Source organism: Eleutherodactylus coqui, chromosome 11 (genome assembly GCF_035609145.1).
Source record: "Eleutherodactylus coqui strain aEleCoq1 chromosome 11, aEleCoq1.hap1, whole genome shotgun sequence".
NCBI classification, from domain to species: Eukaryota; Metazoa; Chordata; class Amphibia; order Anura; family Eleutherodactylidae; genus Eleutherodactylus; species Eleutherodactylus coqui.
The window spans coordinates 105,603,500-105,627,800 of NC_089847.1; the positions used below are offsets into that span (position 1 = coordinate 105,603,500).

At 44.7% G+C, this 24,301-nt stretch overlaps 1 protein-coding gene across 1 annotated transcript in view; it reads right to left on the minus strand.

The window, feature by feature from the left end:
- The window catches only part of SLC5A12 (solute carrier family 5 member 12), a 57,366-nt gene that overhangs the window by 12,511 nt on the left and 20,554 nt on the right, over positions 1-24,301 (minus strand). Inside the window, exons 5-11 of the mRNA XM_066584206.1 lie at positions 23,969-24,123; positions 21,958-22,098; positions 14,988-15,117; positions 13,836-13,924; positions 8,901-9,013; positions 7,221-7,288; positions 6,326-6,412 (exon numbers count right to left, since the gene is read on the minus strand). Of these exons, the coding sequence (XP_066440303.1) occupies positions 6,326-6,412; positions 7,221-7,288; positions 8,901-9,013; positions 13,836-13,924; positions 14,988-15,117; positions 21,958-22,098; positions 23,969-24,123 (783 nt within the window). The remainder of the gene's footprint in view (positions 1-6,325; positions 6,413-7,220; positions 7,289-8,900; positions 9,014-13,835; positions 13,925-14,987; positions 15,118-21,957; positions 22,099-23,968; positions 24,124-24,301) is intronic.

The window sequence follows — 24,301 nt, forward strand, 5'->3', positions numbered from 1 at the left end:
CACTCTCTGACAAGACGCTAGCCGCAGGACAAGCAAGCACCTCCAGGGCATACAGCGCGAGTTCAGGCCACGTGTCCAGCTTCGACACCCAGTAGTTGTAGGTGGCAGAGGCGTCACGGAGGACGGTCGTGCGATCGGCTACGTACTCCCTCACCATCCTTTTACAGTGCTCCCGCCGACTCAGCCTTGACTGGGGAGCGGTGACACAGTCTTGATGGGGAGCCATAAAGCTGGCAAAGGCCTTGGAGAATGTTCCCCTGCCTGCGCTGTACATGCTGCCTGATCTCTGCGCCTCCCCTGCTACCTGGCCCTCGGAACTGCGCCTTCTGCCACTAGCGCTGTCGGATGGGAAGTTTACCATCAGTTTGTCCACCAGCGCCCTGTGGTATAGCATCATTCTCGAACCCCTTTCCTCTTCGGGAATGAGAGTGCAAAGGCTCTCCTTATACCGTGGATCGAGCAGTGTGTACACCCAGTAATCCGTAGTGGCCAGAATACGTGTAACGCGAGGGTCACGAGAAAGGCATCCTAACATGAAGTCAGCCATGTGTGCCAGGGTACCTGTACGCAACACATGGCTGTCTTCACTAGGAAGATCACTTTCAGGATCCTCCTCCTCCTCCTCCTCTTCCTCCTCCTCAGGCCATACACGCTGAAAGGATGACAGGCAAGCAGCATGGGTACCGTCAGCAGTGGGCCAAGCTGTCTCTTCCCCCTCCTCCTCATCCTCCTCATGCTCCTCCTCCTCCTCCTGAACGCGCTGAGATATAGACAGGAGGGTGCTCTGACTATCCAGCGACATACTGTCTTCCCCCGGCTATGTTTCCGAGCGCAAAGCATCTGCCTTTATGCTTTGCAGGGAACTTCTCAAGATGCATAGCAGAGGAATGGTGATGCTAATGATTGCAGCATCGCCGCTCACCACCTGGGTAGACTCCTCAAATTTTCCAAGGACCTGGCAGATGGCTGCCAACCAGGCCCACTCTTCTGTAAATAATTGAGGAGGCTGACTCCCACTGCGCCGCGCAAGTTGGAGTTGGTATTTCACTATAGCTCTACGCTGCTCATAGAGTCTGGCCAACATGTGGAGCGTAGAGTTCCACTGTGTGGGCACGTCGCACAGCAGTCGGTGCACTGGCAGATTAAACCAATGTTGCAGGGTCCGCAGGGTTGCAGCGTGCGTGTGTGATTTGCGGAAATGTGCGCAGATCCAGCGCACCTTTCCGAGCAGGTATGACAAGTGGGGGTAGCTTTTCAGAAAGCGCTGAACCACCAAATTAAACACATGGGCCAGGCATGGCACGTGCGTCAGGCTGCCGAGCTGCAGAGCCGCCACCAGCTTACGGCCATTGTCACACACGACCATGCCCGGTTGGAGGCTCAGCGGCGCAAGCCAGTGGTCGGTCTGCTCTGTCAGACCCTGCAGCAGTTCGTGGGCCGTGTGCCTCTTCTCTCCTAAGCTGAGTAGTTTCAGCACGGCCTGCTGACGCTTGCCCACCGCTGTGCTGCCACGCCGCGTGACACCGACTGCTGGCGACGTGCTGCTGCTGACACATCTTGATTGCAAGACAGAGGTTGCGTAGGAGGAGGAGGAGGGTGGTTTAGTGGAGGAAGCATACACCCCCGCAGATACCACCACCGAGCTGGGGCACGCAATTCGGGGGGTGGGTAGGACGTGAGCGGTCCCAGGCTCTGACTCTGTCCCAGCCTCCACTAAATTCACCCAATGTGCCGTCAGGGAGATATAGTGGCCCTGCCCGCCTGTGCTTGTCCACGTGTCTGTTTTTAAGTGGACCTTGGCAGTAACCGCGTTGGTGAGGGCGCGTACAATGTTGCGGGAGACGTGGTCGTGCAGGGCTGGGACGGCACATCGGGAAAAGTAGTGGCGACTGGGAACCGAGTAGCGCGGGGCCGCCGCCGCCATCATGCTTTTGAGAGCCTCCGTTTCCACAAGCCTATACGGCAGCATCTCTAGGCTGATCAATTTTGCAATGTGCACGTTTAACGCTTGAGCGTGCGGGTGCGTGGCGTCGTATTTGCGCTTGCGCTCAAACAGTGGCGCTAGCGACGTCTGGACGCTACGCTGAGAGACATTGCTGGATGGGGCCGAGGACAGCGGAGGTGAGGGTGTGGGTGCAGGCCAGGAGACGGTAGTGCCTGTGTCCTCAGAGGGGGGTTGGATCTCAGTGGCAGGTTGGGGCATAGGGGAGAGGCAGTGGTGCAAACCGGAGGCGGTGAACGGGCATCGTCCCACCTTGTGGGGTGCTTGGCCATCATATGCCTGCGCATGCTGTTGGTGGTGCCTCCCCAGCTGATCTTGGCGCGACAAAGGTTGCACACCACTGTTCGTCGGTCGTCAGGCGTCTCTGTGAAAAACTGCCACACCGTAGAGCACCTTGACCTGTGCAGGGTGGCATGGCGCGAGGGGGCGCTTTGGGAAACAGTTGGTGGATTATTCGGTCTGGCCCTGCCTCTACCCCTGGCCACCGCACTGGCTCGGCCTGTGCCCACACCCTGACTTGGGCCTCCGCGTCCTCGCCCGCGTCCACGTCCTATAGGCCTACCCCTCAGCATGGTGTATTAGCAGTGATTTGATTTCCCAGGCAGGAAATAAATTGGCGCAAGCCTGCTGTTAAACGTAGCTGGCTGCGTATGATTTGTTTACTATCTCCACCCACCACACACGTACACAGAACGCTGAGGACTGACAGAGTCAGGGCACATAGAATGTTTCCCTTTTTTTAAAAAGAAAAGGCCCACTGACTATATACAATCAGATAAGATATGTGTTGCACAGAAATGCAGTTATATGAAGTGCAGCACAGCGGTTACTTTTCCCAGGCAGGAAATAAATTGGCGCAAGCCTGCAGGACAAATAGAATGTTTCCCTTTTTGGGAAACGGAGGGCCCACTGACTATATTCAATCAGATAAGATATGTGTTGCACAGAAATGCAGTTATATGAAGTGCAGCACAGCGGTTACTTTTCCCAGGCAGCAAATAAATTGGCGCAAGCCTGCAGGACAAATAGAATGTTTCCCTTTTTGGGAAACAGAGGGCCCACTGACTATATTCAATCAGATAAGATATGTGTTGCACAGAAATGCAGTTATATGAAGTGCAGCACAGCGGAGACTTTTCCCAGGCAGGAAATAAATTGGCGCAAGCCTGCAGGACAAATAGAATGTTTCCCTTTTTGGGAAACGGAGGGCCCACTGACTATATTCAATCAGATAAGATATGTGTTGCACAGAAATGCAGTTATATGAAGTGCAGCAGAGCGGTTACTTTTCACAGGCAGCAAATAAATTGGCGCAAGCCTGCAGGACAAATAGAATGTTTCCCTTTTTGGGAAACGGAGGGCCCACTGACTATATTCAATCAGATAAGATATGTGTTGCACAGAAATGCAGTTATATGAAGTGCAGCACAGCGGTTACTTTTCCCAGGCAGGAAATAAATTGGCGCAAGTCTGCAGGACAAATAGAATGTTTCCCTTTTTGGGAAACGGAGGGCCCACTGACTATATTCAATCAGATAAGATATGTGTTGCACAGAAATGCAGTTATATGAAGTGCAGCACAGCGGTTACTTTTCCCAGGCAGCAAATAAATTGGCGCAAGCCCGCAGGACAAATAGAATGTTTCCCTTTTTGGGAAACGGAGGGCCCACTGACTATATTCAATCAGATAAGATATGTGTTGCACAGAAATGCAGTTATATGAAGTGCAGCACAGCGGAGACTTTTCCCAGGCAGGAAATAAATTGGCGCAAGCCTGCAGGACAAATAGAATGTTTCCCTTTTTGGGAAACGGAGGGCCCACTGACTATATTCAATCAGATAAGATATGTGTTGCACAGAAATGCAGTTATATGAAGTGCAGCACAGCGGAGACTTTTCACAGGCAGCAAATAAATTGGCGCAAGCCTGCAGGACAAATAGAATGTTTCCCTTTTTGGGAAACGGAGGGCCCACTGACTATATTCAATCAGATAAGATATGTGTTGCACAGAAATGCAGTTATATGAAGTGCAGCAGAGCGGTTACTTTTCACAGGCAGCAAATAAATTGGCGCAAGCCTGCAGGACAAATAGAATGTTTCCCTTTTTGGGAAACGGAGGGCTCACTGACTATATTCAATCAGATAAGATATGTGTTGCACAGAAATGCAGTTATATGAAGTGCAGCACAGCGGTTACTTTTCCCAGGCAGGAAATAAATTGGCGCAAGACTGCAGGACAAATAGAATGTTTCCCTTTTTTGGAAACGGAGGGCCCACTGACTATATTCAATCAATAATATATGTCTTCTGGCCCTGCCTACACAATTCTCTCCCTGTAGTATTACTGCAAGGCGCAATGCTCTGCAGACAGCCGATTTTGAAAAGAAAAAAATATGCAACACTGCTAACAGCAGCCTGCACAGTACTGCACACGGATAGATGTGGCCCTAAGAAGGACCGTTGGGGTTCTTGAAGCCTACACTCACTCCTAACACTCTCCCTGCCTAACCACCACTTCTGTCCCTGGACTATTACTGCAAGGCGCAATGCTCTGCAGACTGCCGATCTTGAAAAAAAAAAATTTGTGCAACACTGCTAACAGCACCCTCCACAGTACTGCACACGGATAGATGTGGCCCTGAGAAGGACCGTTGGGGTTCTTGAAGCCTACACTAACTCCTAACACTCTCCCTATAGCAGCTCCGGCACCAACAGCACTTTCCCTCAGCTAACTCACAAGACATCTGAGGCGAGCCGCGGGAGGGGCCGACTTTTATACTCGGGTGACATCTGATCGCCCCAGCCACTCACAGCAGGGGGGTGGTATAGGGCTTGAACGTCACAGGGGGAAGTTGTAATGCCTTCCCTGTCTTTCAATTGGCCAGAAAAGCGCGCTAACGTCTCAGAGAGGAAACTGAAAGTAACCGGAACACCGTGTGGTGCTCGTTAAGAGTAACGAGCATCCCGAACACGCTAATATTCGCACGAATATCAAGCTCGGACGAGTACGTTCGCTCATCTCTAGTTGTCTCCTTTAGAAAGCTGATTTTCAACTACCTAATTAAGGAAATCCCAGTTAATCGAGTCTTTGTAGTTATTTCTATTCTGTGAACAACATGGATGTGATAATAGTTGCCATGATGAATATCGCACAGCTATACTAAGTGCTATGGACATGGCATTTCTTTTCAATAAATTTTTATTAGTATTCAGGAACAAGAATTTTTGAATGGACTCCACCTATCGTTCTAAAATGCAAATAATTTTTCATAGGAACTATGCTCAGTCACCATTTTTATGATTGTACTAATACTGGGTACTTCTTGCGATCTCCAACTTCTGGTTAGAGACAACTTAACTGATAGGAGGCTGTGTGAAGTGAGTTTTCTAAAGTCTGTTGGGACTTCATCAATTCCCAACAGTAATAGAGCTAGTTGAGGTGAGGGTATCAGGCGTGACCCCGTTATCCTAGATATCACGGAGAAGGCCAAACTCCACAATGAGCAGACATGGGGGCACTCCCACCAAATATAAAGTAGGGAGCCTAACCCTCCACAATCCCTCCAGCACAACAGGGATGCCTCTGGGTTTATTTGATTTATTCTGGTGGCAGGGGGAAGGGGGGAGGGGGGAGTACCAATGTGTCACATCCCTGTAGTGGGACTTTAATAGACTAGCACTTTTAGAGCTTTTATGGGCCCAGCTGAAGGCATTCGACCATTGTTTGGGAGAGAACGTTCTTCCCAAGTCCCTTTCCCAGTTCAGTAGGTGAGCTTATTTAAAATGTTTCTCCTAGTGTTCTCTTTTCCCTATTAAAATTTCGTAAAAGAAGTGCATTGCCATTTTGAGAGGCGGGGTTTGAATAGAAAGTTGTAGAGATACACTGGTAATGAGAGTGTTAGTGGGCAATGGCTTTCAGTGTTTTTTTGATCTGGAGATAGTTCAAGAAGTTCAGACCTAGGAGGTCATAAGCCTCCCTTATTGTTTTTAACGGAATTAGTTTATTTTTTGTCATCGGGTCCTTGATGTCTTTAACTCCTCTTACATCCCAATCTACCACAGACACCGAGAGCTCTAGAGTTAAAAAGCACAGAGTTTCTAATGGGAGGGGGAATTCTTTCCTTGGTGCATGCGCTCTGGAAAGATGTATGAGATGGAGCCATGCAGAAACTGTTGCTTCTATGGTGGGGTATTTCGTGCTTTTCAGTTCTGGTCAAATGCAGATGCTATGAGAAGGTGACACAGGGACCTCACAACCAGCCCTTTTTTGAATGCAAGATAAAGCAATAGTAATTGTGACTGATACATGTATTGGACATTACCTTCCAGTTGGTCCAAGGGAACAGAATGCCCAAAGTGAATAATCCTAACATGGGGCCTCCACCCATCCCATGGATACTTAGCGCAGCCTGTGGATAAAGTACAATTCAAAGGAATGAAAGACAGTGATTAATAATTATGTATCAATAATTATTGGCACTAGCATTTACTTTAGGGTGCGTTCACACAAGCGCATAAACGGCGCGTTTTTGCGCCCAATCGTATAAACGTGACCATCTGAGGCATTGGTTTCCAATGTATTCGTTTGCACGGGCGATTTTACGGCGCGTAAAAATGGCAACCCGAAAAAAAAACGGAACATATGCGACCGAAATACGCGCCAACGTATATTCGATGGCCGAAAAGATAGTTTGCAAAGTAGGAACAAACGATAATACGCTTTCTAGCTCTGGTCATGATCGCCGAAAAACGTTCTTTCCGGCGATTAAACGCTGCGCACGTGCGAACGAAAATACGCCTACGCTCGTGTGACCGCGCCCTTAAGGAACAGCATTCGCTTTAATCACTTAATTTAGGTAATAGTCAAGGGGTATTGTAGCCTTATCAATCAGGTATACCTAATTATATAAAGATGATACATCGGAGAAGAGTACTCATGAGAAACACTTAAGGTATGTCTCCAAGCTCTTCTGTTTAATTATTGCATTGCAAGAGGTTATATAGCGTTGTATCCCCTACAAAGTCAACAATTTAAAGTCTACAGCATGTGTGATAATTCTCTCTTAGTAAAACATTACAAAGGTTAATTATGACAAAAGAAGTTTTTTTGTTTATTTTTATTTCCTTTTAATGGTAACAGATCTCCATATTACAAAGTTGATGCAAGATAGTAGACCAACTACACATATAACCCTCAGGAAACAAATATTTACTGACCTGTACAACTCCACCCATCTGCGATGCAAGCACAGCCATTGCAGTACATAGAATACCAAACAGGACACCTACAATATTACAAAGGATAACAATACTGAACTTAGGCAGGTCTTATTTTTAGGCTACGCTTACACGGGCAAGCACGATATTGGGCTAAGAAACTCGGCTTGATATTTCACTTGCCAATCTGCGATTTGATGCGAAGCATTTCTGATTAAAAATCGCATCGCTTCTGTGAAACTGCGATCCTCACGTGATTGTCAGTAACGCATGTGTTTCCCATTGACGTCAATGGGAAACATCACATCACACTTGTATGCACAATGTATGGTATGCGAGTGCCATGCAATGTCTTTTAAGGTCCCATTGAAAACAATGGGTGAAGCGTAACAAAGGAACGCCCGGAGATAGAGCGTACCACGTTTTGTTTCCTCGCAATGATGCTGTGAGGAAAAAAAATCACTTGTGTGAATGAATCTGTTTAAAGGAATGGATTTCGCCAATTGTTTTTAATGGGAATTTAGAAAGCGATGCATGTGAGGATCGCATTTTCACAGAAGCAATATGATTTTTAATCAGAAATGCTTTGATCACTGAAAATCGCACATTGGCAAGCATGATATTGGGCAGAGTTTCTCAGACCGATATCGCGCTCATAGCCTTTATAAAAAATATCCTATTATTCTGTGTCTACAGCTCCTATGTAGACAAATGTGTCCCCATGGTAACAAACTACAAACAAACCTTATCCTGGGTACTGTTACACCTTGACGCCACTGGAAGCTAGAGGTTTGACAGGAGGAACACTCCTGTCACGCCCCTAGCTCGCGATTGGTGGATTTCTCAACGCTCCTAGCACCAGCGTCGGCATTGATTTTTAGCTGGCCTGGAGGGTTAGGGTGAGGGTTCGTTTTTGTGTTAGGCTTACATTATGTGTAAGCCTAACAGGAAAAGTCACCCTAACCCTAACTCTCCAGGCCATACAAAATTCAATACAGACGCTGCTGGTACGACCTGTGGCTGTCCTGCCACCGCTGCTGCTGGGTCTCCTCCTGCTGCCACTGCCGCCGGGTCTCCTCCTGCCGCTACTGACACTGGGTCTACTCCTGCCGTCAATGCTGGCTTTTCTCCTGCCGCCACCGCAGCCTATGCCTTTTGTCGTCCTGCTGCTGCCTCTCTTCATGCCACACACGCTCCCAGCCAATCAGAAGCTGGGGGCGTGACTGTATCTCTACAGTGCTATATTATGTCGCCACACCTAACCTCCGGTGGCGACATAATACAACAGTACCCTTATCCTGTAGTCAAACTCACTTGCATCTGTCACTTACTTCATGCTCATCTAGAGACTAATGAAAATGGGTATGACTGCAGGATCTAACTACACTGGGTATGTTTGTTGTCTGCAGCCATGGAGACACATAGACCTGCATAGCATCTGTAGGTACAAAATGATAGTTTCTTTATTAAGAATGTTTACAAAGTGGCTTAGATTTCTAGTTGTGATAAATAAAAGCAGGAAAAATGGTTTTAAATGTATATGTACCCTTTTACAGAAATAATAATACTCCATCAAAGTCAAGGACATTGACTTCATTTAAGTCATAAACTAAATCTGTGGAATTTGCATGCAACACATTTATAATTAGTTCCTTTCATTCTGTAACAGTCAATACTCACATAAGCCTTTACTAATCCAGGTGCTCTTCCTGTCTGATATATTCTTGAAAATGTTCTTGACAATGTCTTCAAAGGTGACCGTAGCGAGAGCGTTGATGCTGGCGGCCACCGTGCTGTGATACAGTAGCAAATATCAAGCATATATCAAATGTTGGACTCTATGCTAGTAGTTAGAATTGGAACAGACTTGACAAGAATTACTGTACTATTCAACTATGGTTGCAAGGAAAAGTCAATGAAACCTTTGGAATAAGCTTGATTTCTGCATTGATTAATTAAATTTGGTCTGATTGTTATCTAAGTTACAATTATAGACAAACACAATCTAACTAATAATACAAACAATTGTACCATTCATGTTTTTTAATGAGCAAGCATCCACAGTTCAGCGAGAAAAAGTAGATGAACCCATGAATTTAAGGCTTTTTAGCAAAAATCACGTCTACCAAATGTTTCCTGAAGCTGCAAATAAGGTTCATACTGTACCATGTCGATCAGGAACTTTGGACCATTGCAAATTAATTTCAGTTCATCAGTATTTCTGGGATGCCTAGTGTGCACAGGACTCTTCAGGTCATGCCACAGTATCTAAAGAGGGTTTTAGTCAAGACTCTAACTTGGCCATTCCAAAACAATGCAACTATATGTGTGTTATCAGTTTAGTTAGTTTGTTTCTGTCTGTAGTTATGATTTATATAACAATCAGACCTCATTTTATTAGTGATTAGTGAGGAGACAGGGAGAAAAAATAACACAATCCTGATAGGGGTTTTCTATAGACCACCAAAAGCAACAGAAGAAACTGAAACCTTACTACTGAGCCAGATAGAAGAGGTGTCAGACTGCAACGAAGTAATTATCATGGGGGGCTTTAATTATCCAGATGTAATATGGGAAAACGAAACCTGCAAATCTCACAAGGGTGATAAGTTCTTGAGATCAATTAAAGATAACTACCTTATCTAACTTGTGCGGGAACCAACTAGAGCGACGGCCACTCTGGACTTAGTACTAACTAACAAACCGGACCGAATAAAGGGGGTACAGGTTGAGGGGCACTTGGGGAACAGTGACCCCAATATAATCAACTTCCAGCTGTCATTCAATAAGAAGCCTTATCAGGGAGCGACAAACTAAACTTTAGTAAAGCAAAATTTGATCAGCTTAGAGCTACTATCAGTAACATTAATTGGGACAACATCCTCAAAAATATCAGTACAGAGGACAAATGGGAAAAGTTTAAAAGGATCCTAATCACCTCATGTGAGCAGTTGATTCCCTTTAAAAATAAAAGAACTTCAAATAAAAGGAAACCAATGTGGCTCGGTAAGGGGGGCAATAAATGAAAGAAAGAAAGCGTTCAAACTACTAAAGCAAGAAGGCAGCAAAGAAGCGCTAAAATCGTACAGGAAAAAAACAAAATATGCAAAGATAAGATCAAAATTGCTAAGGAGGAGGCAGAAAGAGTGATCGCCAAAGAGAGCAAGAACAACCCATAACTATTTTTCAACTATATTAACAACAAAAGGATTTGCACTGAGAGCACTGGCCCTTTAACAAATAATTCAAGAGAAATCATTGAAGATGATGGATGGAAGGCAAATCTATTAAATAGTTTCTTTTCAAGCATATTCACAAACGAAAAGGAAATGCCACACGAGATGCAGGGGAATAAAATGAACCCCTCACAAAATATCTCATACCTAACGCAGGAGGAAGTGAGGAACCGGTCAAAGAAGAATAAAATCGATAAATCGCCAGGCCCAGATGGACTACACCCAAGGTACTAAAGGAACTAAGTGATGTGATAGCTAGGCCGCTATATCTAATATTTGTGGATACTATCAAGACCAGGGTTGTACTATTGGATTGGCACATTGCCAATGCGGTTCCAATTTACAAAAAGGGGACCAAAAGTGAGCCTGGTAACTACAGGCCCGTAAGTCTCACTTCAGTAATGGGAAAAATATTCAAGGGGTTTCTGAGAGACGCCATAGAAGAATACCTCAAGGAGAACAACGGAATAACTCCTCACCAGCATGGGTTCATGAAGGGTCGATCATGTCAGACCAATCTGATCAGCTTCTACGATGAAGTAAGCTCTAGGCTGGACCTGGGAGAATCTATTGATCTCATATATCTGGACTTCTCTAAAGCATTTGACACCGTGCCGCATAAGAGGCTGATATATAAAATGAGACAGCTCAGATTGGGTGAAAACGTGTGTAATTGGGTAAAGAATTGGCTCAATGATAGAAAACAGAGGGTGGTAATAAATGGTTCATACTCTGATTGGGCCACCGTCTCTAGCGGGGTGCCACAGGGTTCAGTATTGGGCCCCATTCTGTTCAGCATATTTATCAACGACCTGATAGAGGGGCTGCACAGTAAAATATCAGTTTTTGCAGATGACACAAAATTATACAATATAATTAATGCAACGGAGGACAAGGTACTGCCACAAACGGATCTAGATAATCTGGGGGCTTGGGCAGAAAAATGGCAAATGAAGTTCAATGTTGATAAATGTAAGGTTATGCACATGGGCAGCAAAAATGGATGTCACCAATATTCACTAAATAGGGTACTGCTCGGGAAAAGTGATATGGAAAAGGACCTGGGGGTACTAGTGGATTGTAGACTAAACTGGAGTAACCAATGCCAGTCAGCTGCTGCAAAAGCTAATAAAGTCTTGGTGTGCATTAAAAAAGATATAGGGGCGAAGGACGAGAACATTATCCTCCCACTATATAAGACACTTGTCAGGCCTCACATGGAATACTGTGCACAGTTCTGGTCACCGGCGCTCAGGAAAGATGTTACAGTGCTGGAGGGGGTTCAAAGAAGGGCAACTAAACTAATAAACAGAATGAAGGGACTGGAATACCCAGAGAGGCTATCCAAATTGGGATTATTTACTCTAGAAAAAATACGGCTAAGGGGGCGATCAAATAACTATGTATAAATACATGAGGGGACAATACAAGGATCTCTCCCGTGATCTGTTTATACCCAGGACTGCAACGGTAACGAGAGGGCATCCGCTATGTCTAGAAGAAAGCAGGTTTCATCACCAACACAGAAAAGGGTTCTTTACTGTAAGAGCAGTTAGACTGTGGAACTCTCTGCCTGAGGATGTGGTGATGGCAAAATCCATAGAGGAGTTTAAAAAGGGACTTCATGTCTTTCTGGAGCGGAAGGATATTACAGGATATAAATCTGGGGTTAATTGTTAATCCGGGTATACAGGCAGGTAGGAACTATTAGGGGTTGATCCAGGGATTAGTCTGATTTACATTAGGGAGTCGGGAAGGAATTTTTCCCCTAAAAGGGCTAATTGACTCCTGCTCTTGGGTTTTTTTGCCTTCCTCTGGATCAACAACACAGGAGGATAACAGGCTGGACTAGATGGACATTGTCTTCATTCGGCCTTACATACTATGTTACTATGAGATCCAGGTGATTCTAAAGGGTTCACTTACTTTTTCTTGTAACTGTAATAATTTCATCAGCTGTTTGTTCTATCAGCTGGTCATGTTTATTTAACTATAGGGTGTTTTCACATGTTGCAGCAAATTGCATATTAATTAAATTGTGACAATGTTTTCAAAATGTTAACGATGTATGAATGGACCGTAATTGAGTATAAATGCAGTAAGATATTGATCACGTCGGATCTTAATATTTAGGCTAATATTAATTCACCACAAATCATCCATTAGTCAAAGAGATAAACGACACACTTAAATATTAATGTTTTAGGTCTTCACCCCTTTAATTAAAGGGTTGTACCAAAAATTACTTTTTCATTTATCCACTGAAATGCCCACTGATCCCAAGAATAGGGATCCTGTGTCCCACTTTTTCCTCACTTTGGGCTTGCTACACCCCCAGCAGTGAGTAGAAGATTGCATGTAGCGGTGGCTACAGAATCATAGAATGGTAGAGTTAAAAGGGGCCTCTAGGATCATCGGGTCCAACCCCCTGCTCAGTGCAGGATTCACTAAATCATCCTAAATCACTAAATTATCACTTAATCATTCTAAGTCATACAAGCGCTGAGTCACTCCATTCTTCTCTAGGGGGACTGCCGGAACTAGTCAAGCAGTTTTACTCGGATACTTCCGTGAGCCCCATTGAAAACCCCACACATGCATGACCACCACTCCATTCAATCTGCTCTCACCATGGGTAAGTGCAGCAACCCCACAGTGATAATAAGAAAGGGTCACCGTACTTCATAATTTAGAACAATGAGGTAGCGACCACAGGGGCATTCTACCATTGTTAGCTATAATACTATCATAGTATCTACCTTCAACTGCCACTAAGGAAAGCTCACTGCATATGGATTTATACAAAACCCAGCTGTACAAATCCATCAACGTTAGCTCCCTCTAGTGGTGGTTGCATCTCAGCTGAATGTTGACAGGAGAAAAAACATGAGCTCCCTTTACCGATATATTATTAAGTTAACAAGCACAGAATCTTAAACAGGACATTAAACAGAAAACTGTGCATTTTATGGAGCCCTCAGTAGGAAATGAGGTCCATTGTGAATTTATAGGGCTGTATAATTTCTGTGTACACTCATGATTGTGGAGCTCAATTTAGAGGGCGCACCTCCATACTAACTGTCAGTGACTAGTAATGCCAGATGTTTAACACTTTCCAATCCAATTTTGTATTCAGGGTTTCCTAAAAGGCTCTCTTTCTGCTGTTGTGCAACGGTGCCATCTGCTGGCTAAAGCAAGTGTGTGTGGGCCAGAGAGGCTCCGACTGCAGAGTGGCTGGCAATAGACGGTAAGAATACTCTGTCAGATGTCTTCTGACATTGGAGCTATACAAGCTTCAATCGGAATGTAGGAAGACGTCAGACAGTGGATTGGAAAGGGTTAAGAGTTAATATTGTATTTTGATTCAATGACTTGTTACCTTAATGTCCCACTGAAGGCGCATGCTACAAATAGACCTGGAAGTCCTGGCATTTTCGAAAATATATTCATAACGAAATAAGGCATCATCTAGAAACATAAATATGAACATTCTTTGTTACAATTTTGTTCCCTGTGGCTCATTTTTATTTTTTATTGATTAATGTCATGGCAGAATTATTGAGGACAGTTACAAAGTAATTCATGTATCATAAATACATTCTGATGGCTGACGGTGATCAGGTGTGGGGCAGGACACATGGGTGAGATGGAGGCGAAACCAAGTAAAGACTTCTCAGTGCAGACCTGGAGGAGGGAGGCTCCATCACAGTTTGTTACTTACCTCTTTAGCCAACTTGCACTCCGCCAGAGTCCTGCTGCGCTTGCTTTTCACCTGTGGTGCTGCCCAAGCCTTCTCTTTCTGAATAGCATTGGCGGAGCTAAAGAGAGGAGTCCCCTTCTGAAGATGGGGGCCTGGACAACTGCTCAATTTGCCCCTCCAACGCAGGTCAACGCCCTTCCAACGCTCGCGCGCCACAGAAAATGAGGTGGCGGGCCGGAATCGGCCCGCGGGCTTTGTGTTTGACTTGTGTGCTGTAGACTGTGGATAGGGGATGACTTCATTTGGTGGGACAATCCTTTTAACTCTTGTGTAAATGTAAAGCTAAGCTCAGGGGCGTAACTATAGAGGATGCAGGGGATGCGGTTGCACCCAGGCCCAGGAGCCTTGGGGGGCCCATAAGGCCTCTCTTCTCCATATAGGAAGCCCAGTACTATGAATAAAGCATTATAGTTGGGAGCTCTGTTCCAGGTTTTGCATTGGGGCCCAGGAGCTTCAAGTTACGCCTCTGGCTAAGCTCCTACCACCATATATAGATACTGAATATTAAGGCTCCATTCCCATCTGTGTCGGAGCCTCCGATGCCCATCCAATATGAAATTCTGGATGAAAAAGTTGTGGATGCAGACCTATAAAATTAGAACGGGGGGACTACTTACTGCACCGCTCAATCCAAAGAGGGCATCCGGTGCTAACACCGAGGGTACGATTAGGGAGGTAAGTATTACACAAATTGATCTTCTGATCAATGTACTTGGAATTATCCACAGGTTTCCTCCTACCAGTACACAGAACATGAGTTTTGATGATTACCTGGTCAGGAGCCTTTATAAATCCAGCAGTCCAAGGATCACAACCTTCATAGTGTGTGTACATGATTAAACCCGAAAACACAGCACACACCAAGATTACCCAGAGACCAATCAAATTAAGATACAGGGCTCTGAAAAAAAAAGAACACCTACATTTCATTGGATAACTACTTCGTCAGATTCACTAATATTATCTAGACTGCAAACATACACTAGACGCAGTCTTAGGGGGTATTCCTGGCAAAACGTTTGATAACCTATCCTCAGGGTAGATCATCAACAGTCGATCAGCTGAGGTCCACCGCTTCTGATTTGAATGAGCCAACAATGTATCTACCTGTCTAAACAGGCTGCAGCTCAATGGAGCTGCTGGAAGGCTATGTAACCATTAAACATAATGTAATAGGCAGCACTCACCCAAACTCCACGACCCCTTTAAACAGTAGATTGACATGGGTGCCAGAAGTTATATCTGATATTGATGACCTATTTTAACCCCTTAATGACGCGGACCCTGTTTTTATTCCATTTTTGCTTTTTCCTCCCTCCTTTAAAAAAATCATAACTCCTTCATTTATCCATCGGCGTCGCTGTATGAGGGCTTGTTTTTTGCGGGACGAGTTGTATTTTTCAATGGTGCTATTTAAAGTACCATGTAATGTACTGAAAAACGTTTTAAAAATTCTAAATGGAGTAAAATGAAAAAAAACGACATTCCGCCATCTTTCAGTGCGTCTTGTTTCTACGGTGCACGAACTGCAACAAAAACCACATGATAACTTTATTCTATGGGTTGGTACGATTACTACGATACCAAACATGTATAGCTTTTTTTACTATACTACTCTTTTTTTTTTCAAAGGCATTTAATGTTTTCAATTATTTTCTCCCGCCATCTTCTGTGAGCAATAACTTTTTTATTTTTCTGTCGACGTGGTTGAGCGAGGGCTCATTTTTTGCGGGATGTCCTGTAGCTTCCGTTATTACCAATTCAGAATACATACAACTTTTTGATTGCTTTTTATTGCGTTTTTTCTGGGAAACAGGGTAACTGAAAAAGTGCATTTTTGGCGTTCTTTTTTTTTTTTCCGGACGACGTTTACCGTGCGGGGTAAATAATGCACTACTTTGATAGATCTGACTTTTACGGACGCAGCAATACCAAATAGGTATTTGGGGGGGGGGGGGGTAAATTTAAACTTTTATTCCTTTTTTTTTTTTTTACAATTAATAAAACTTTATTGATCTTTTTTTTACTTTACTTTTAAGTCCCGCTGGGGGACTACAAAATGCAATGCTTTGATTGCTCCTGCAGTATGACGTAATTCTATAGCATTACATCATACTGCATTCTGACAGGCAGCCTATCAAGCCACCCCACGGGGATGTCTTAATAGGCAGTCTCTCAAGGCAGCCTGGGGCCTTTCAGAAGGCCCCCGGCAGCCATGACACCTGCACGGTTCCCCCAATCTCACCACTGGGGGGGCCGTATGGGAACATTGTTCGGGGGATTTAAATGCCGCTGTCAGAATTTACAGTGGCATTTAAGGGTTAATAGCCGCGATCGGCCATACGGCCAATTACAGCTATTGCCCGTGGGTGTCAGCTGTAATAAACAGCTGACGCTCGTGCTGTATGAAGAGAGGTCGCCCAGCGACCTCTCTTCATACATACCCTTACGCTCCAGGACGTAAATGTACATCCTGGAGCAGGAAGGGGTTAAAGAGAGATCATCAATATTTATATACCAGAAAACCCCTTCAATGCCTAACAGTCACATTAAATTTGTAAAATCCCTCCTGAAAATGTCACTTTTTTTATTGCAGATTTTTTAATTATGTCTCATGTAAATATATTTGGTGCAGAGTTTAGTTGCCCATAGTGCATTTTTAACCTCTTAGTGACATAAGTAATTTTAGCCTTAAGGCCCAGTAAATCATTTACCATTTAGTGTTCCAGAGGCAATAACTTTTTTATTTCTTTGTCAATGTAGCTGTATGATATCTTGTATTTTGCTGGAGGAGTTCCAGTTCTTATAAGCATTTACCAGTACATATAATGTATTGAAGAGCTTTTATTATTTTTTTTGCTGGAGGCAATGGAAAAGAAAAGCAATTTCACCACAGATTTTGGGATTTATTTTTACAGCTTTAAACCATGTGATTAGATGAGAAAGTCCTCATCTTTTCACACCCACTCCTTCTCTGCGACCCCATATGTGACAACGAGAGAGCAAATGTGCTCTCTGATTGATGGAGGGTAATACATAAAGAAAAGTCCATATCACACCTCTCCTGGGACAGGGAAAAGAAAGGAGAATCACAATTCTATGTTGTCTGCTCCTCCCTTTATACTCTGCACATTGGCTGAAAAGTGATAGCTGTCAAGTCAGTATTTCCGACTCCACTTCAAATAGCTGTAGCTCCTGTTCTATCAGTGCTACAAACAAGAAGCTTGATTTTAACATGACACCAAAGCATTTCCATAGCTCAGAGAGAACCATTTGAAGTTAAACTAGCTTTGGTCAACCAAAACTGTAATGTCTTTTCTTGCAGAATGAACACAGCTCTTCCTAAACTGTAGGGGGGCTAATGTCATTATTTTTCTTAGACTGGATTCACACGAACGTATATCGGCTTGGTTTTTACGCCGAGCCGATATACGTTGTCCTCATCTGCAGGGGGGGGGGGGGAGATGGAAGAGCCAGGAGCAGGAACTGAGCTCCCGCCCCCTCTCTGCCTCCTCTCCACTATTGCACTATTTGCAATGGGGAGAGGCGGGACGGGGCGGGGCTAATTCTCAGAACTTAGCCCCGCCCCATCCCACCCACTTTCATTGCAAATAGTGCAGAGGGGCGGAGAGGAGGCAAAGAGGGGGCGGGAGCTCAGTTCCTGCCCCTGGCTCTTCCATCCTCCCCCCCTGCAGATGAGGACGACGTATATCGGCTCGGCGTGAAAAACAAGCAGATATACGTTTGTGGGAATGCAGCCTTAGCTATAGTATTATTTTATCTGAGTTCTGAAGCAAATTAGTAAAGGTGCATGGAGAGCAGATGTCTATACAGACTAAGGCCTCGGTCAGACGGGCATTTTTTTGCGCGATTTGCGCATGCAATCCGTGCATATATAGACCCAATGCTTCGCAATGGGATCGGTCACATGTCCGCTTTTTATGCGGATATGCGATGAATTATAGGACACAACGATTCACAGAACGCGCCTATCTGCGTTCTGCGATTCCTTGTGTTCTATATATGTACTTAATGGGGCCGGCGGCAGCAGCGCCAACCCCATTGAGAAGGCAGCAGCGCCAACCCCATTGAGAACATATACTATAAAGATCATTCTCCTTTGCCACAGCTGTAACAGCTGTGGCAGAGAAGAACGATGTTCGCCCATTGAATTCAATGGAGCCAGCAATACAGCAGGCTCCATTGAAAGCAATGGGCTGCCGGCGATCGTGGGATGAATTGTCGGGAAGGGCTTAAATATATAAGCCCTTCCCTACAATTCACCCAGAAATGTGTAAAAAGAAAAAAAATATATACTCACCTTGTCCCGGCAGAACGATGTTAGCCAATTGAATTCAATGGAGCCGGCAATACAGCCGCCTCCATTGAAAGCAATGGGCTGCCAGCGATCGCGGGATGAATTGTCGGGAAGGGCTTAAATATATAAGCCCTTCCCTGCAATTCATCCAGAAATGTGTAAAAATAAAAAAAATATATACTCACCTTGTCCCTGCAGAACGATGTTAGCCCATTGAATTCAATGGAGCTGGCAATACAGCCGGCTCCATTGAAAGCAATGGGCTGCCGGCGATCGCGGGGTGAATTATCCGCAAGGGCTTAAATATATAAGCCCTTCCCTGCAATTCATCCAGAAATGTGTAAAAATAAAAAAAATATATATACTCACCTTGTCCCGGCAGATGGAGTTCAGCGCGGCCGGCCTGCAGTGGGTGTGAAGGGGGTGTGAGTCAGACCTGCCCCTGATTGGCTCAGCGCAGAGTCAATCAGAGGCAGGTCTTACTCACACCCATTCATGAATTCATATATATTTAAGCCCTTCCCGACAATTCATCCTGCGATCGCCGGCAGCCCATTGCTTTCAGTGGAACCTGCTGTATTGCCGGCTCCATTGAATTCAATGGGCTAACATCGTTCTTCTCTGCCACAGCTGTTACAGCTGTGGCAGAGGAGAACGATCTTTACGCTGACAGTGCGGGGGGGGGGGTCTCACTCTTGCCACTATTGTGGCTTAATAGTGGGACCTGGGAACTTGAGATGCAGACCAACATGTAGCCCCTCGCCTGCCCTATCCGTTTCTGTGTCGTTCCCATCATTTTATTGAATTTCCCAGGTTTTCACAAATGAAAACCTTAGCGAGCATCGGCGATATACAAAAATGCTCAAGTCGCCCATTGACTTCAATGGGGTTCGTTACTCGAAACGAACTCTCGAGCATCACTGAAAGTTCGACTCGAGTAACGAGCACTCGAGCATTTTGGTGCTCGCTCATCTCTAGACATAACTAATTTTAGCCATAAGACCCAGTAAATCATTTACCATTTTGTGTTCCAGAGGCAATAACTTTTTTATTTCTTCGTCAATGTAGCTGTATCATATCTTGTATTTTGCTGGAGGAGTTCCAGTAAGCATTTACCAGTACATATAATGTATTGAAGAGCTTTTATTATTTTTTTTTGCTGGAGGCAATGGAAAGGAAAAGCAATTTCAGCCCTCACCAATCAGAGGCAGCTCTCACTCACCCATTCATGAATTCATGAATGGGTAAGTGACTGCTGCCTCTGATTGGCTGAGCACAGGGACCAATTAGAGGCAGCTCTCAGCTATTTAATGACAGCTGAGAGCTGCCTCTGATTGGTCCCTGCGCTCAGCCAATCAGAGGCAGCACTCACTCACCCATTCATGAATGGGTGAGTGAGAGCTGCTTCTGATTGGTGAGGGCTGTGACCAATCAGAGGCAGCCCATTCAGCAGGCGGGGATTTTAAATCCCCGCCTGCTGAATACTACACAGAGCAGTTCAGGAGAACTGCCGGCTGGACGCAACTGAACTCCGGCTGCAGGGAAAAGGTGAGTATACCTTTTTTTTTTATTTTTACACATTTTAGGATGGTTTCCATTCATTGCTTTCAATGGAGCCAGCTATATTGCCGGCTCCATTAAATTCAATGGGCAAACATCGTTCTCCTCTGCCACAGCTGTGGCAGAGTATAGTGGGCAGCGCTGGGCCGTTTCGCCGAAAACGCTGCTAGCTGCAGATTTTTCGGCGAATCGTCGGCCCCGGTCACGCAATTTGCGAATGCGCATCCGTCATGCGATCCGCAAATCGCGCGAAAAAACGCCCGTCTGACTGAGGCCTTAGGAAGAAAACTGCTGAACGCCCAGGTTTATATGACCTGAGTATGCACATAATCAAAGCTAATCATTATGAAGAATGCAAAAACCATCAGATCACATGATGATGGCCTATACCGAGTCTAGCAAGACCATTATGGTTCCACATCATGATCACTTTGAGGGCTCAGTCAGACGGGCGGTTTTTTGCGCGATTTGCGCATGCGCATGCTTCCGGCGATTTTATAAAACCATTGCTTTACAATGGTATCAGACACATGAGCGCTTTTTATGCACTCGTCCGATAAATTATAGAACAGAAATCGCAGATCGCACCTATCTGCGATTCCTGTTCTCTTCTCTATATGCGCTAAATGGGGCCGGCGGCAGCAGCGCCGACCCCATTGAGAACATATACTAGACAAATCATTCTTCTCTGCCACAGCTGTAACAGCTGTGGCAGAGAAGAACGATGTTTGCCCATTGAATTCAATGGAGCCGGCAATACAGCCCTTCCCTGCAATTCATCCAGAAATGTGTAAAAATAAAAAAAATATATATACTCACCTGGTCCCGGCAGACGGAGTTCAGCCGCGGCCGGCGACAGTTCTCCTGAACTGCTCTCTGTAGTATTCAGCAGCCGGGGATTTAAAATCCCCGCCTGCTGAATGAGCTGCCCCTGATTGGTCACAGCCTGACCAATCAGAGGCAGCTCTCACTCACACCCATTCATGAATTCATGAATGGGTGTGAGCTGAGAGCTGCCCCTGATTGGTCCCTGCGCTGAGCCAGTCAGAGGCAGCACTCACTCACCCATTCATGAATGGGTGTGAGTGAGAGCTGCCTCTGATTGGTCAGGCTGTGACCAATCAGAGGCAGCTCATTCAGCAGGCGGGGATTTTAAATCCCCAGCTGCTGAATACTACAGAGAGCAGTTCTGGAGAACTGTCGCCGGCCGCGGCTGAACTCCGTCTGCCGGGACCAGGTGAGTATATATATTTTTTTTATTTTTACACATTTCTGGATGAATTGCAGGGAAGGGCTTATATTTTTAAGCCCTTCCGGAAAATTAATTGTGAGACCGCCGCAGCGCATTGCTTTCAATGGAGCCAGCTGTATTGCCGGCTCCATTGAATTCAATGTGCTGGACAGCGCTGCACTGCTCCGGCCTGTTTCTATTGAAACGCGGCTAGGAGTAGTTTTTTCGGGCGATTTTTCGGCCCCAGTCACGCGATTTGCGGATGCGCATCCGTCATGCGATCCGCAAATCGCGGGAAAAAACGCCCGTGTGACTAAGGCCTGAGTCTCAGGTATCATATAGTTATTTATTATACAGATTTAGCAAATCTTAGTTTATTTGGTACATATTACTAGAGTTTATTTAGACATATTTAGAGGGGCTCCAGGTAAATCTGCTGTGTTAGCTTAGCGAACAATCATGTTGCTCGAAAGTGACAGCTAAATATCAAAGTCTGATCCGATACATGAGTGAATCCTTGCTTCTGGCAGTTTATCAGTTGACCACAAGGTGGCAATTTTCACAAGTAAGAATAAAAAAAGTTGGTAACTCCAAACATTTTAAATAAATTGAACAATTTTAATAAAACTTACAGTTTTGCATGTTTCTCTGTCTTGCAGGAAATGCACCTCTGAATTGTTGACTGGTTGACTCCATAGATTCCCAACCATGTAAATGTCCCGCCAACTGCAATTGTCCAAAATGTATGTCTTCTTAATGGGTCCACATCAAAGCTTTAAAGAGAGGAACAGATTTATTATAGTTGTATTAAAATCATTAACATAGGAACGCACAAGGTAAGTATTGCTAATGATATATGTACTATACTGTATATGGTATATATTTCTCTACATACATCTATATAAATAAAGGCGAAAGCCCTCACTGACTGACTCGCCACTAATTCTCTAACTTCCCAATATCGTACAAACCGGAAATATGGCATGACCATTCTTTAGCTCCTAAATAGGAAAAGTACAGGGGACACAACTTGATTATTCAATGCTAAGTGCAACAGGATTGGCACCCCTGTATAATGTACCGAATCTAATTCTCTAACTTCCCGATGTCGTACAAACATAAAATTTGGCACAACCATTATTTAGGTCCTAAATAGGAAAGGTAAAGGGGTCACAACTTGATTATTCAATTCTAAGTGGAAAAGTAACTGACCCCCTATGTAATGTACCTAGTCTACGGGGCCTCGTGTGGCACAGAGTGTTAAGGCAGCAAAAGGACAGTCCTAAGCTCTCGCTCACGGCCTAAAGGCTGCAAGTTCAACCCTCACATGGTTTAGGTAGCTGGTCCAAGGTTGACCCAGCCTTCCATGGTCAGTAATATGAGTACCCAGCCTGCTGGAGGGTAATAAATAAATTACCTGAGAGCACTGTGGAATAAGTTGGCGCTATACAAATAACAAGTCCCTTCCCCTTCCAGCCACTAATATTTGTCAATTCTTTTATACTTCATGAGTATTTCATCATTATCAGTATATATTTAAATAGAAGTCATAATAGGCTATGTTAACCGATTCTAATGTTAGGGTGTATTCACATGGGTGAGTTTGTAAAATTTGAGATTCTGGATGCAAGCACAATGCGTTTTTGTTTTAAAAAAAACGCATCACATTTGCGTCATTGCGATTTTCACGCACATAAAAAAATAGCAAGAGATTTTAATAGTTTTCAATGGTAAAAATTGCATTGCATGGCATGCGAGTGCAATACAATTTTTTTTAAAGATCCCATAGGAAGTAATCGGTGATTTTTTTGCAAGAAATCACCCAAAAATAAAGCACAAAGCGATTTTTCAGTCTTGCTGCATCAACTCCTGTGTGAAACTTGCTTGTGGCATCCGTCACAACCTCCATTTAACGTGTATATTGGGCACTTTTGAAGATGTATACATTAGAAGAACTGATGCTGTGTTGAAGGCAATGGGTAGTCACTAGAGATGAGCGAGTGTACTCATTAAGGCAAATTACTCGAGCGAGTATCGCCATTTTCGAGTACATGCCTGCCTGCCCGAGCAGATTCGGGGGCCGGCGGGGGGGAACGGAGGTGAGATCTCTCTTTCTCCCGCCCCCCGCTCTCTCCTGCTCACTCCCGCAACTCACCCCCGCCGGCCCCCAAATCTTTTTGGGCAAGCAGGCATGTACTCGAAGATGGCGATACTCGCTCGAGTAATTTGCCTTAACGAGTACGCTCGCTTATTTCTAGTAGTCACATTGTATATTGACGTGACTTGGATTTCTCTTCTGTTCTTGAACTTTACATTGTGCTAATTGACAAAAATAAACTTTTTCTATTTTTGAAAGCATTTTTTCCACACCTGCCTAAAACTTTTGCACAGTGCTGTACATTGGAAATATGTTAATATATCTTATACTAAGTGATACTGTTAGGGCAAGGGGACCTAGATATGTACCCCTTTTCATACATCTTTTTGGCATATATTTTTGGGCATTTGTGGGCACAGTTGCAAGGAGGCTTTGTCATTAAGCTTCTGGTTTGCCGATTATCCTATGGCATTTGAGGAGCAGAGGGACACTGGTCACCCCCTACTTCTATATAACAACACAGATGATGCTCAGAGGATAATTACTCAGCGATGTCCAGACGGGATCCATTGATAGCAGTCTGCCATACGTTGTTTATCCCTCCATTCTGAATCGTTCCTTCAACGAGAACAGACAAAAATCCGACAACCATCACCACCATCTGAAAGGCATCTGTCCACACAACGGCCTTCAGTCCTCCCTAGGTACAGCATAACAATTAAACAGGGAAAACAGTTTCATCCAGGCTTTTATAGTAAATTATAATAGGTAAGTCATATATTATACATGACCCTTGTGTGGCGCAGAGTGCTAAGGCAGCAGAAATACAGTCCTAAGCTGTCGCTCACGACCTGAGGCTTCATTCCCACGAGCAGCTA